Consider the following 11,931-nt stretch of genomic DNA (forward strand, 5'->3'; position numbering starts at 1 on the left):
CAGTCTTGGCAATATAAAAAATTTTTACAGAAAAAAATAAAAAATATGCTCCTTTTATGGTTATATATAGATTTGTGATAGTTTATTTGTGAACTCTTGAAAAATGTTTAACATTTCTTTGATCGATTCTTTATCTCAGACAAAAGGCTCGATGGTGAACTCTACCACCGAACAAGGCGTGGTCAGCTCGAAGGCCTGCAGCACAGTGGGATGCAGGACGCCAATCTTACCGATGGCCACGTTGTCATACATCACATTGGCGCATCGACCGGGGAAATAGCTAGGATCTGTAAGAAAAATAAAGTCATATAAACGTGCATCCTGGTGAACCCTCAATTAAAACTCACCCTCAGTTGCCTGGAGGTAATAACCTTTGGTCACGCTGCCCGTTTTCCAGGGCACCGATAGCAGCTGCATCACTCGATCTAGGAGTCCATGGACCACCTCGAAGCCAGCAGTTTTATTGCAATTCACAGCACACACTCGTCGCTCATTGCGGGCCCCCACTTCGGTGTTTTCATCCGCTATCACAACATCGCTGATCTCGAAGAGCTTTAGTGGCAGAGGCATCTTGCGATTGGCCACTATGGTCTTGAGAAGGCCAGGCAACAGGGTCGTGCGCACCACCTGGAACTCCAGAGTCTTCGGATTACCAATGTGGACTGCCGGAATGGCCTCGATGGTCTTGTTCAGCTTACGACCAATGTCATCGCGAGAGCAGAGCGTGAATGTCAGGGCCTCCGTAAATCCTGCCTGGGCCACTTGTTCACGCAGCTGCTCGGTGAGTTTGTTAAGGGGAAACTGCTTGGCTATCTGCATGAAGGCCGGCAGGGACTTCTTTATGTTATTGTAGCCGAAGGCAATGGCTATGTCCTCGTAGATGTCGCAGGCATGGATGACATCATGTCGCGTGGGCGGTATTTTAACCACCAGCGAGTCCCCGCCATCAACCCTCGCCTCCAAATACATGCGGGTCAGCATATCCGCCAGCTTGGCCGCTGGCTCCTCGATACCGATGTAAGCATTGGCACGCTTCACCGAGATCCGCTCCTCACGCACTGCCAGCTCAGGATAGGAAACCACGCTGCCATCGGGCTGCACCACATCGCAGGGTTCCACAGTGAACTTTTGGGCACAGTGCTCGGAAAACAGGCACACGATGGTGTCCAGCACCACTTTGGCCTTGGTGAGATCCGTGGCCGTGCACTCGATGAACACATTCTTGGTCTGCAGCGAGATCTTGGAGTGGTCGCCGTTGATGATCGGCGGTAGAGAGACCACCACACGGTTGGTATCGTAGATTACCGGATACACCGGCGAGTCCCGAATGATAGGCAAGTATTGCTTCAGCTGTGCGTGCGTGGAATAAAAGTCCATCAGCTGATTGCCGTTCATCTCCTGCTTCTGGTTGAGCGGTACAAACTTGATCTGCTCAGGCGCCAGAGCTTCGTAGCTGAAGGGACCCTGGATGGTGTCCAGGTCGTGGGTGCCGATGGCCACCAGCGTGCGCTTGCGGGCGATGTTCTGGTGCAGTTTGTCCTGCAGATCAATGAAGCTGTTGTACGAGGCCTTCGTGAAGGTGACATTCCGGAGCACGGCGGCCACCGCGTGCGGACGGATCTTTGCCGTCGAAGGGTCAACCTTCAGTACCTGACGCTTAGCTGGCTCCACGAACTCAAACTTGGGTGGCTTGAGCCTAAAGTGAAATGGACAAATGTCATGTCCACAAATCAGAATTCCATTAAGTACTCACTTTCCCTGGAACACTAGCAGACCCGTGACCAGGCCCTCCAGGCACAACAGATCGTACCTGTTGGCTGGGATGTCTATTCGGTAAATGATTTCCTCGCTAGCATCCGCCGCCGCCGTTACATCGCCCTGCTCCTTGGTCAGCATCTGTTTCTCCGTGGTCTGCAATGACAATTCAGAATATATTACTGCATGGTCACAGTCTAAACAATGGCAGATCCTACCACTTCATCCAGCTCCAGACCAAAGGCGAAGCACAAATCCTGGAACTCGTCATCGGCTGATGCAAAGGGGTAAACATTAGTCTCATTTGCTTGGCGACAACGTGATTACACGTGGACTCTTCAAACTCACTGTAAGTCTTTCCCAACGCCTCGAAGAGCAGGTCACGTTTTACCCCAATGGTAGGCATGCTGACACGGTCACTTGTTTGTCCCAAGAATTGTAAAAACCCGGATTTATTTATTTATTTAATTCTTGGGCCCTGCCGCAAAGTTTCGCTCGGAGAGTATAGAGTGGACGGTTCGCTGGACTAATGGCAGTTGGTCGCACTAAATAGCGACAGCGTTGCCATCTTAATCAAAAGAATTACTTCCAGTATTTTGACGCTTGTGTAAAAAAAGCCGGCTGGTATTATTTAAAGATAATTTCGCGGTCACACTGCCCGGCAAAAAATAGCGCGAAGATTTTGTACGGCGGAGAAAATTTAGTGAAATTTATATAAATATGAGCGGACGCAAACACAGAGGCTCTGAAAATATGGAAAACCTGTGTCCCGTCACTCGGTAAGTGGACTCTTCCACTGGTATAGCTCTCTGTTTATCCTCCGACCGCAGCAGTTGAAATTGTGCCTGTGACGTTCCACATATGTACATAAGTATGTGTACTCGGAGTGAAGTAAACGAGGTCAAGAAAGTGACAACTAATTGAAATTGCTGGCCCGGGTGCTTGACCCTAGTTCTGATGCAAGCGGCAACTAGACATGCACTTTTTAATTAATCCCCACTCTCTTCCGCTTTGCCGCCGTGTTACAGAAAACGCTCAACAAGTAAAAACGGCGCTGCCGCCGCTGCTGCTGTTTCGGCCGCTCTTGTTTCCGCCACGAAATCGGTCAACTACGAGCACCCATCATCGCCATCGGCACTCACCTATGAGGCCCTCGAGGAGATGGGCATCGGCATGCTGGACTCTGAGGAGAGCAGCTCATCCGCCCTCTCGGCCATTGCGCTGGCCGTTAGCGCCAGTGCTACCAGCGACGACAACTCCAACGAGATGACCCCGATGAGCACCAATGTTCTGCCCATGGCACACCAGTTGCAGCAGCAGCAACGCCTGAGTCTTAACTCAACGGCCGACACTACACTGGACAGCAGCGTAAGCGGCAACACTACTATCGTCGAGGACGCTCAACAGCGGGTGCTTCGGCAGTCGGCTGAGAAGCTACAGGCCCTGGCACAGGCTAAGCGCACGGCCCTAGGCCCAGAAGGTGGCAGCAACTCGAACTCGCCCAGCAAACGCTTCCGAAACCCCCTTACCGCCGTAACATGCAATAACCAGAGCGAGTCGCTGGCTCCGGTGAATTTCCAGCCCTCCACCAGCAGGCTGGCACAGGTACGGCAGGCAAATAAGTCAGCGGCATCACCGCCACCGCCGCCAAACCGCCGAATTGTGCCTGCGGCCGAAAGCTTCTTTGTGTTCCGCACTCCTTCCATGAGTGCCCACATCAACAGCGGTATTAACTATTTTGACCGGCTGTCGGATGAGATACTGTTGGGTATTTTCAAGTGGCTACCAAAGAAGACGCTCCTGCGAATGGCCATCGTAAGCAAGCGCTTCAACCGCTGCTCTCGTGACGAGACCTTGTGGTCACGACTGGATCTTGGTCTGCGCACGTTTCGGCCGGGGGCTCTCGAGCAAATTATGCGTCGGGGTGTCCAGGTGCTGCGTCTCGCCCAGACAACGGTAAGCAGATCAGCAGATCATCTCGGTTAGAAGTGCTTTCTGTTTTATCTTTTCCTTATGCAGGTCCATGAGCCCGCTTTCACACCTTCGGCAGCTCCGTTCAAGGCTCGATTGCAATATCTTGACCTGAGCATGGCTGCCATTAGCAAAAGTTCGCTGCGCACGTTATTATCCCAGTGCCGCCAGTTGAAGAAGGTAAGCCTCGAGAGCACAGAGCTTGATGACGACATTTGCGCAGAGATTGCCAAGAATAAATCCCTGGAGGCGGTCAATCTGACCATGGCCAGCGGCCTCACTGCCAACAGTGTGCGTGTGATGATGGAGTCTCTTACGAATCTGAGCAGCTTAAACATATCGTGGACGGACCTCAGTGCAGATGCTGTGACTGCACTAGTCGCGAACATATCCCCCAATGTCATTCGCCTGAATATTGCCGGTTGCCGGCGGGTCCTCTTTGATTCTCGTGAGTGTTTGCTGGCCAAAGTTCTTGGGTCCTGGACCTCATGCTGTCTTTCTTCCTTAGATGTGGCTACTTTACAGAGACGTTGCCCCCAGCTGCTGGAGCTTGATTTATCTGACTGCAATAGCCTCACCCCAGAGGCCATTCCGGCAATTATGAAGTTCAATATGCTGGAGTATTTGTCCGTTTCACGTTGTTATCTTATTCCCGCTACTAGATTTATGTGAGTTGAATGTGGTATCGACCATGAGCCGGGTAATTATTTCTTAATTGATATTTTGCTTCCAGCGAACTGAAGGGAATGCCCTCACTTACCTATTTGGACATATTCGGGATGCTGTCGGATGCTGCTATGGAGGTCCTTGAAAAGCAAATGCCCAAAATGGGGATCAACAAGTTCATACACAGTTCGGTTTCCCGTCCGACTGTGGGAACGCGTCGCACCTCCATCTGGGGTTTGCGCACGCGAGACTAAATCCAAATCCTTCCACTCTACTCCGCTTCGCCTATGCCTACCGATTCGCATTGGTTTCGCTGCGTATGCCACCAACACCGCCTTACGCAGCTTTTTATTCTCAAGTATCAACAACACAAACAATCACATTTTGCTGTTAACATCATGTTGGTCCTGCTTCATGTTTGGTCACTCATCGGGCTCGCTTAGCGGAGCAACTGGGGTCTCCCACTCCCATTCATCCCAGGCAACACAGTTCTTGATACTTTCCATGAATGCCGAATCGCTGGGACACCGCACCTCGACGCCGGCCTCGTTAAGTGCCTCGCACTTCCAGTACGCAGTGGGGTCCCAATCGTTGCGGAAAACCCCAATTTCCAGTTCCGCTTCGGTCTTGCAGCCTGGACGACCGTTGCCGCTGTAGGCCTGGGCAAGTCCACAGGATACCACGAGGAGGGCGCAAAGGGCGAGCTGTAGTTTCATCTTGTTATTCTTCAATGATGGTCCGCTGGGGGATCTTGCACGTCTTTTATAGGCGCTGCAACAGCACGCTAAAGTGCACTCACTACCAGAAAATGCTTTTATAAATTGGCATCAAAGTAAACACACTCGAAACAGCTAGGAATAGATAACGTTTTCTCTTTAAAACTAAATTGTGTCCATGAGTCATTTGGCTTTCCATTTATCAATAAGTTCTTTATGTTTAAATTGTATTCTATTCTATTCTATTGAAAAATATATATATACATAAATAACAAGTGCCTATTTAAATTTTTTAAAATGAGCTTTTTATATATGTCGTAGAATAAAAACACACACTATATTTGTTCGGGTACTGGAATTATACCACTAACCCTAAGTTATTTAGACCACTTTCTAAATCCGAATCCCTAATGGGCCCTAGCAAGATTATGAATATAACAATTATAAAGATATTTTTTCGGCCTCTGGGCATTATCGTTTTGGACACGTGTAAAACGGACCTAAGAATCAGATAAAAAAGAGATTAAAAAATTGCATTTTATTGCTGTTGTGTTTGGAACGCATTGAAAATGCAATAAAATTAAATAAAATTGACACTTGATGTTATAATACACTTATAAATATATTATATTTACAGATAATAAAATTTATTTTACTTTTAAATGTTTTATATTCAGTGATTCAAAGATTTTAAATGGATTTAAAAATTATATATATTTTTTTTTGTATTTGGAACGCTTTGAAAAAGTAATAACTAACTAATAATTAACTAAAATTGACACCTGATGTACAGTGTCTCAATAAATTCTCCTGCTGATGTTTAATACACAAATAAACATTATATTATTTGCAAAATACCCGCGAGAGTATATTCATATTTAAACATAACGAATTAACACAAAAAATAAGAAAATAACGATTAAAGGGAACAAATATCGATATTTATGATCTATCGATATATCGGAACTACTGCCAGCGCTATTAAAAAGGCGTTTGGGATTTTAGCGACATCCGAAGGCGTTTTTGTTATTTCACGTTATCCACACGTAATTTCGGAATTTGCTGCAAAAAAAAACCAAGTTGATAATTGATTCCTCACTTTAAGCGCTTTAAAGTTTGTGGAACAGATCCACTGCTTTGAGATGGACGAAGAAACGGTTCCCAAGCAGCCAACGGATAGGCGTGTGGGCGCTGGAGGCGACCTATCTGCGGGTCCACCCGGCGTCGATGAGAAAAGCGGAAACGAAAAGAGTGAGGACAAGGGTGCTGCGGCGGGTAAGCGCGGCAAATCTAGCCCCCGGAGACGCTCCACATCGCGTCGCCGCTCCACATCCCGCGGTCGACCAGATTCCCGCAACGCTGCATCGCCGCCGGCCACGCGGCGTAGACGCTCCGTATCGCGCTCGCCTTCTCCCCCGCGCCGCGGTCGCTACGACTCACCGGACTATGGCCGGTATCCACCGCGCCGCCGCTTCGACCGCGATCGACGCCGCTCTCCTGACCGTCGGCGTTCTCCACCACGTCGAGGCAGACGCTACGGACGCTCCCGCTCTCGCAGTATATCGCCGCTCCGACGAGGTGGACGCGGGATAAGTCCCGGTGGTCGTTGGTCGCCCAAGAAGAAGCCAGCTTCGCCACCCATGCCTCCGCAACAGGGTGGACTCTCGCAACAAATGGCTCCCGGCTACGGCGTCATGGCTCCACAAATGTATGCCACGGGACCCTACGGACCTCCGCCCGATGTCTACGGGCACCAGTACGGAATGCCGCCGAACGCGTTTTCAGGCCAGGGATACGGGATGCCAGGACCGCCGCCTGGGCAGAACGATTTCAGCACTGGATATGGACCTCCACCTACCGGAGCATGGGGCGTGAACGGTGAGTGGTTTTTGGACTGCAGAAAAAAGAACCTCCTTAGTGAATTCTTTGGCATTGCAGAGTACGGCCAACAGGTCTGGATGCCACAAACGCTGGCCGGAGTGCCGCCCTCGGTTCCAGTACCCGAGGTCTTGGCCCCACAACAGCTCCAGCCGCTCGATACTGCGCCTCCGGTGAAACAGCACGAGGAGGAGCAGAAAACTTCAGCGCTGGACGGCGCAGGTTTGCCGGCTCAGGACGGTAAGTGTGGAAATGAAATATAAAGCGGTCATTACGAAAATTCACATGCAAACCTCTCACATTATGTTTTATTACTGTTGTCATGTATACACACACTTGTCCTTGTAACTTAAAAGCGCGCAGAAAAGAAATAATGAAAACTCTCGATTGTAAAGTATATCTGAGAATATACATAACTAGCCAAGAACTCATGCCGGCTGTCCCGAGCGAGGGTTTAAAAATTGTCATTCCGTTTCGATTAGAAAGCGCATTTTAGCCGTTCTTGTGTAGCCGTAGTCGAACGTGGACGCCCGCCGTCGTCACCCCCAACAAGCACTCTTCAGCCCCAACGAGGACAGGCCGAGCAAGCAAACAAGCGAGGCAGTCAGATCCGAACCCATCCGGCGACTGCATCCATGTGTGTGACTACTACTAGCCGGTGAAATGCACTCGAGAGCGCATTTGTAAATGAAATTTGAACTTTAATTTTCTTGACGAGAATGCCTACTGATCAGAATCCATCTTTCTATCCCCCATCTATATAACTACCATCGAACGAACGGCAGCCGTGGCCCAAGAAGCGGAGAAGCAGAAGGACGAACTGAAGAAGCAGCGCTCAAACTATGTGAAGAAGGTGACGATACTCAAAAAGGAAATGAAAGTGCTGAAGGATCAGCGGGAGGATTTGGCCTCCGGCGAAGCGCCGCCGTCGCCAACAACAAAGAATTTTATCGAGGAAAATGATCGCCTGCAGGTGAGGAATTTAACTGCAACTCAAAATCTGTAATTATTAATTTTAAATTATCTGCAGGTGCAAATTAAGAAAAAGCTGGACACCATCGAGAATGTTATAGACATGCTGAACGGTATCATTGGCTACGAGGATCACGATGATGATCCGCCCAAGCCCAAGCCCCATCCGAAGCCTGCACAAGATCCGCAGAGTAGCCGATCGCACACCACCACTGACAGTTCTGCGGACACCTCAGAATCCAGCACACCATCTGGCAGCTCATCTGAATCGTCCTCCGAGGGCGAGGATGACGACGACGAGGAGAACGGTGACAAAGACGGCACACCCACGAATCGTCTTAAGAACCGAGCCATCAAGTCGATGAAGTCAAAGCAGCGACACGGTGAAACGAAGTCAACAGCTTCGGCACAAAACTACAATTTTGTGTTTTTCGATCCCGAACACCATTGGTGCGAGAGCTGCTGTGTGTTCCCGAAATCTGCACGCGACTATCTGAAGCACTTGCATGGCGAGGAGCATATGAACCGTGAGACCATCGAAACACCATGGCACGTGGGCATCGACCATGATCCCTTCCCCGTATACGAAAATGCGCCGGTCAAGCGTGTCCCTGTGCGAGGAATGCACTTTCTGGTGCCGGCCAATGCTTGGTTTTGCAAACTCTGCAGCGTTTGGATTGGTGATCTGCACTGTGCCTCGGCTCATCTCAAGTCCAGGCTGCACTCAAATAAATACGAGGTAATTTTGATTTGGTTTTGGATTTGGATTTTCTGGATTTAAAAGCTATAGAAATGTGTTCAGTTTAAAATAATGTGTAGTAGTCGTTGGGCAGTAAGGTTACGAGATCCTTTGACCTGCAATTTTTGGCATTTTACTATTGAATCGCAGGCTTTGCGTTCTACGTTATCCAAATACTTATTTCCTAAGTGAAGTTCAAGGGGAAGATATTGACTTTTACTTCGAATTGTGGTTGTCTTCAAAAATGGGAACTAAATTTCAGAGAAAACTTAAACGCGAGGTGTGTGAGGTATTTTTTGTTTTTTGGTGGAATAGGAAGAATATAATTAGTGCGATTTTTCAAATTAGTTTTTATAAATTGATAATGACGTTCCCACAGCTGAACATTTACACATCATGGCTCAGAAATTTAAACGTAGACATACCTGTGTGGAGGTCCTTCAAGCTTTGTTTTAATTTGTTTGTGGAGTTTATCTGCCTCATGACTGGTTTTCCCATGTAGATTAAGCTAACTTAAACAATTGTATTCCTATTTTGTAAATATTAAAAAATTCTTGATATGTTTACAGCTTTTCATTAATCAGAATCCCAACTATGAGGCCGAACGTCACGCAAATCGTGAGCGGGCCATGATACAACAAAAGGGAAATGATGACTCCAAGAACAAGAAGGGCAGGAAGGACGACGAGAAGGGCTCCAAGAAACGCAAGAAGAAGAGGTAACGATTCGTAAAATAGTTTAGTGCCTCATTATATTTATTTTCTCTTCGTCTCTCGCAGTGGTGATAAGAAGAAAAAGAAGCGTAAGCATGGGAAAAAGAGCAAGCGTAGTAACAACGATGCCAACAGTTCATCGTCAACCTCCGAGAGCTCTTCGGAGGAGGACGAGAAGACGCAGCAACCAAAGAAAGGTCGCACCGAGGAATCATCGAGTGGCCCAGCAGACAAGCAGGCTACTAATGCCCCCTCCATACGTGTGAGCATGCGAAAGCAGGAAGGCCCATTGGCAACATCCTCGAAGCCGGAAGTGCCTTTGCAGTCGCTGGCACCGCCACCGCCTCCAATCATTAAGGATTCCATAAACGCTTCAGCCCGTGGTAAATGGACATCGGCTTCCGGCGAAGAACAAAGGGAGGACGAAAAGAAACGGGACGAGGCCATGATGCAGCAGTGGAATAATGTCCAGCCGGTAATAAGCGATAGCGAGAAGAAATTGTTAGAACAGCTCAAGGGACGGCTGAAGGGCAAGGGTCCGCGTGAGCCCGAGGACAACAAATTGGTGATGCCGCATTCAGCCTTTGCGGCTGAAGAAAAGTCAAAACGCGGAGGCAGCCGCCGTTCTCGCAGTCCTAAGCGGCGTAGCCCCTCACGTAGCAATAGTCGCGGTCGCTTCGACAGAGATCGGCGGGATCGGGATCGAGATCGGGACAACAGAGATCGTGGTCGGGATCGGGACCGAGATCGAGATCGCGACCGCGACAGGCGTCGCTCGCGCAGTCGTTCGCGCAGCCGCGGTCGAAGGCGCTACTCTCGATCTCCGTTAAGGGGAAGCCGGCGAAGTCGATCCCGTGACAGCCGACGTCGAAGAAGCCGCAGCCACTCCGAGGAACGTGTGGAGCGTCCAGTGGTTAAGCATTCCGAGTTCCGGCCACGAACAGTGCCCGAACGTAAGCCGGAAGTAAAGCGGGACAAAAAGGATGCCGAAAGTAAGCTGAAGGCGGCGGCGAAGGCAAATGCAAACTCCAATGCCGCGGCAGGAGGCAAGAAGCTCCCCTTCATCGGCAAAATGCCAGTATTCAAGAAGCAGCCAGTGACAGCTTCTAGCTACGATGCTGCTACTGCGGCTGCGTATACCAACGGCGTTTTGGGAGCTCCTCCGCCGCCACCACCACCGTTGGGTGGACACCCAGCGGATCAGCTAGCCGTTAGGCAGCCCGCCCCGACGGCAGCGCAGATACAGATGGCCATGATGGAAGATGCATTCGGAAACGCTCCTCCCTTTCATCCCGACGCTGGCATGATGGTGGACTACGATGAGCTAATGCCGGATCCTGTCCAATTTGCCCACTTGATGACTACCTGCCCGCCTCCACCGCCGCCGGGAGAAGGATCCGAGGGCGAAGTGCGTGACCCAGAAGATGGTGAAGAGAATGAGAACAATGAAGGTGATGAAAACGACGTTCTGCCTCCGGGCATAGACGAAGCTGAATCTGATCTGGTGCCGCAGCCTCTGGATGCCGCGGAACAACCGCGGGACGGAGAACTGCCCAAGGACCTGGCCGCAGCCCTTGACATCATATTCCCCAGCGAGGGAGCAGCACAGGAGGCAGCGGATGAGAGCAGCCAGCAGCAAATTGTGCCTCAAACTATCACCACCATCGTCGAGGACGAACCAGTGCTCAGTGAACATAACCTTCAAGACTTGGCCAAGCAGGGGATCCATCTCGTCACCATCGACGAGGCAGAAGCCTCGAAAGCTGTCATTTCACCAACGATATCTAATGAGGACACAGCTGAGACACAGAAACTGAACGGCGCCAAGTCTGCCGTAGCATCAACAGACCTCAAGCAGTTGGTGGAAGCGGAGGACATACCGATGCCATGCTCTCCCGTACCGGTGGTCATCGAGGAGACAACGAGTATGACCATTTCTGTGAAGGAAGCTGATGTCTCAGATATACCAGAGCCACCGTCATCACCTTCAGGCAGTGAGAAGCTGCGTCGCCAGGCAGAACTGGACGAGTTGGCCATGCTGGGCATCGACAGTAATGACATGGCGGCACAATGTATGTAGAATTAGTCTCTCTAATCGACACATTACATTTCAATTTAATCACATTCACTGCAACATGTTTGAATCTTACTTAATACTATATATATATATATATGTCTATACAATCCCCAGTTGTAGATGCGTTGTAAGGTTTGGTACTGACTTTGCCACCGGCAAATGGGACGCTGTTGGATTGATCCATCATCGATTGACACTTTGGGTTGGAAACAAGGAGTGGAACAGTTTTAGTTTTTAATTTCGACACCTACGTATGAGTGTTTATGTGACGGAATGTTTTAAATAAATGCGCATATATGTATGTAATATATGTATGAAGGACACTAGAAATTGGGACGGAAAAGTGTTGTTCTTTGAATAATAAAAAATGGTTCCAAAAGAGGATTGTAATAATGCAGAGACGGAACGCCTTAAATTAGGGATCCTTCAAATGGATGGATACAA

At 49.3% G+C, this 11,931-nt stretch overlaps 4 protein-coding genes across 10 annotated transcripts; 2 read left to right on the forward strand and 2 right to left on the reverse strand.

The window, feature by feature from the left end:
• Window positions 1-52: 52 nt before the first annotated feature.
• beta-PheRS (phenylalanine--tRNA ligase beta subunit) lies at window positions 53-2,413 on the reverse strand. The gene is made up of 5 exons (XM_020957149.2): window positions 2,104-2,413; window positions 1,974-2,029; window positions 1,754-1,911; window positions 348-1,696; window positions 53-287 (listed from the first exon to the last, which is right to left on the reverse strand). The coding sequence occupies exons 1-5, from the start codon at window positions 2,159-2,161 to the stop codon at window positions 136-138; spliced, it is 1,773 nt and encodes a 590-aa protein (XP_020812808.2). The 5' UTR covers window positions 2,162-2,413; the 3' UTR covers window positions 53-135.
• On the forward strand, window positions 2,400-5,383 carry Skp2 (S-phase kinase-associated protein 2). The gene is made up of 5 exons (XM_020957150.2): window positions 2,400-2,534; window positions 2,784-3,711; window positions 3,775-4,174; window positions 4,235-4,394; window positions 4,460-5,383. Exons 1-5 carry the CDS (start codon window positions 2,476-2,478, stop codon window positions 4,644-4,646), a joined length of 1,734 nt encoding a protein of 577 aa, XP_020812809.2. The 5' UTR covers window positions 2,400-2,475; the 3' UTR covers window positions 4,647-5,383.
• LOC110187714 (uncharacterized) lies at window positions 4,691-5,108 on the reverse strand. The gene has a single exon (XM_020957151.2). It carries the CDS (start codon window positions 5,106-5,108, stop codon window positions 4,815-4,817), a length of 294 nt encoding a protein of 97 aa, XP_020812810.1. The 3' UTR covers window positions 4,691-4,814.
• Window positions 5,384-6,082: 699 nt separating the features above from the next.
• On the forward strand, window positions 6,083-11,817 carry LOC110187627 (zinc finger matrin-type protein CG9776). Of its 7 annotated transcripts, XM_020957029.2 has the most exons (8): window positions 6,083-6,154; window positions 6,214-6,986; window positions 7,047-7,226; window positions 7,772-7,959; window positions 8,017-8,697; window positions 9,267-9,415; window positions 9,477-11,482; window positions 11,602-11,817. In XM_020957029.2, exons 2-8 carry the CDS (start codon window positions 6,251-6,253, stop codon window positions 11,616-11,618), a joined length of 3,957 nt encoding a protein of 1,318 aa, XP_020812688.2. In that variant the 5' UTR covers window positions 6,083-6,154; window positions 6,214-6,250; the 3' UTR covers window positions 11,619-11,817. The 7 variants fall into 7 exon arrangements, with proteins under 7 accessions (XP_020812688.2, XP_086693689.1, XP_086693690.1 ...); XM_086837563.1 differs by having other exon boundaries at window positions 6,104-6,986; XM_086837564.1 differs by lacking the exon at window positions 11,602-11,817 and having other exon boundaries at window positions 6,104-6,986; window positions 9,477-11,594.
• Window positions 11,818-11,931: the final 114 nt, after the last annotated feature.

This window comes from Drosophila serrata, unplaced genomic scaffold (genome assembly GCF_035046125.1).
Source record: "Drosophila serrata isolate PLE 108 unplaced genomic scaffold, ASM3504612v1 contig_320, whole genome shotgun sequence".
In the NCBI taxonomy this organism is placed as follows: domain Eukaryota; kingdom Metazoa; phylum Arthropoda; class Insecta; order Diptera; family Drosophilidae; genus Drosophila; species Drosophila serrata.

Bases quoted from the DNA above. Each gene is read 5' to 3' on its own strand.
- LOC110187627 (XM_020957029.2), top strand. From the start codon at position 6,251: ATGGACGAAGAAACGGTTCCCAAGCAGCCAACGGATAGGCGTGTGGGC. The intron at 6,987-7,046 runs GTGAGTGGTTTT...TTGGCATTGCAG, and splicing joins CGGAGCATGGGGCGTGAACG to AGTACGGCCAACAGGTCTGG. The intron at 8,698-9,266 runs GTAATTTTGATT...ATATGTTTACAG, and splicing joins TGCACTCAAATAAATACGAG to CTTTTCATTAATCAGAATCC.
- Skp2 (XM_020957150.2), top strand. From the start codon at position 2,476: ATGAGCGGACGCAAACACAGAGGCTCTGAAAATATGGAAAACCTGTGT. The intron at 4,175-4,234 runs GTGAGTGTTTGC...TTTCTTCCTTAG, and splicing joins GCGGGTCCTCTTTGATTCTC to ATGTGGCTACTTTACAGAGA. The intron at 4,395-4,459 runs GTGAGTTGAATG...TTTTGCTTCCAG, and splicing joins ATTCCCGCTACTAGATTTAT to CGAACTGAAGGGAATGCCCT.
- beta-PheRS (XM_020957149.2), bottom strand. From the start codon at position 2,161: ATGCCTACCATTGGGGTAAAACGTGACCTGCTCTTCGAGGCGTTGGGA. The intron at 1,697-1,753 runs GTGAGTACTTAA...ATTTCACTTTAG, and splicing joins CTGCTAGTGTTCCAGGGAAA to GCTCAAGCCACCCAAGTTTG. The intron at 288-347 runs GTGAGTTTTAAT...TTTTTCTTACAG, and splicing joins TTACCTCCAGGCAACTGAGG to ATCCTAGCTATTTCCCCGGT.
- LOC110187714 (XM_020957151.2), bottom strand. From the start codon at position 5,108: ATGAAACTACAGCTCGCCCTTTGCGCCCTCCTCGTGGTATCCTGTGGA.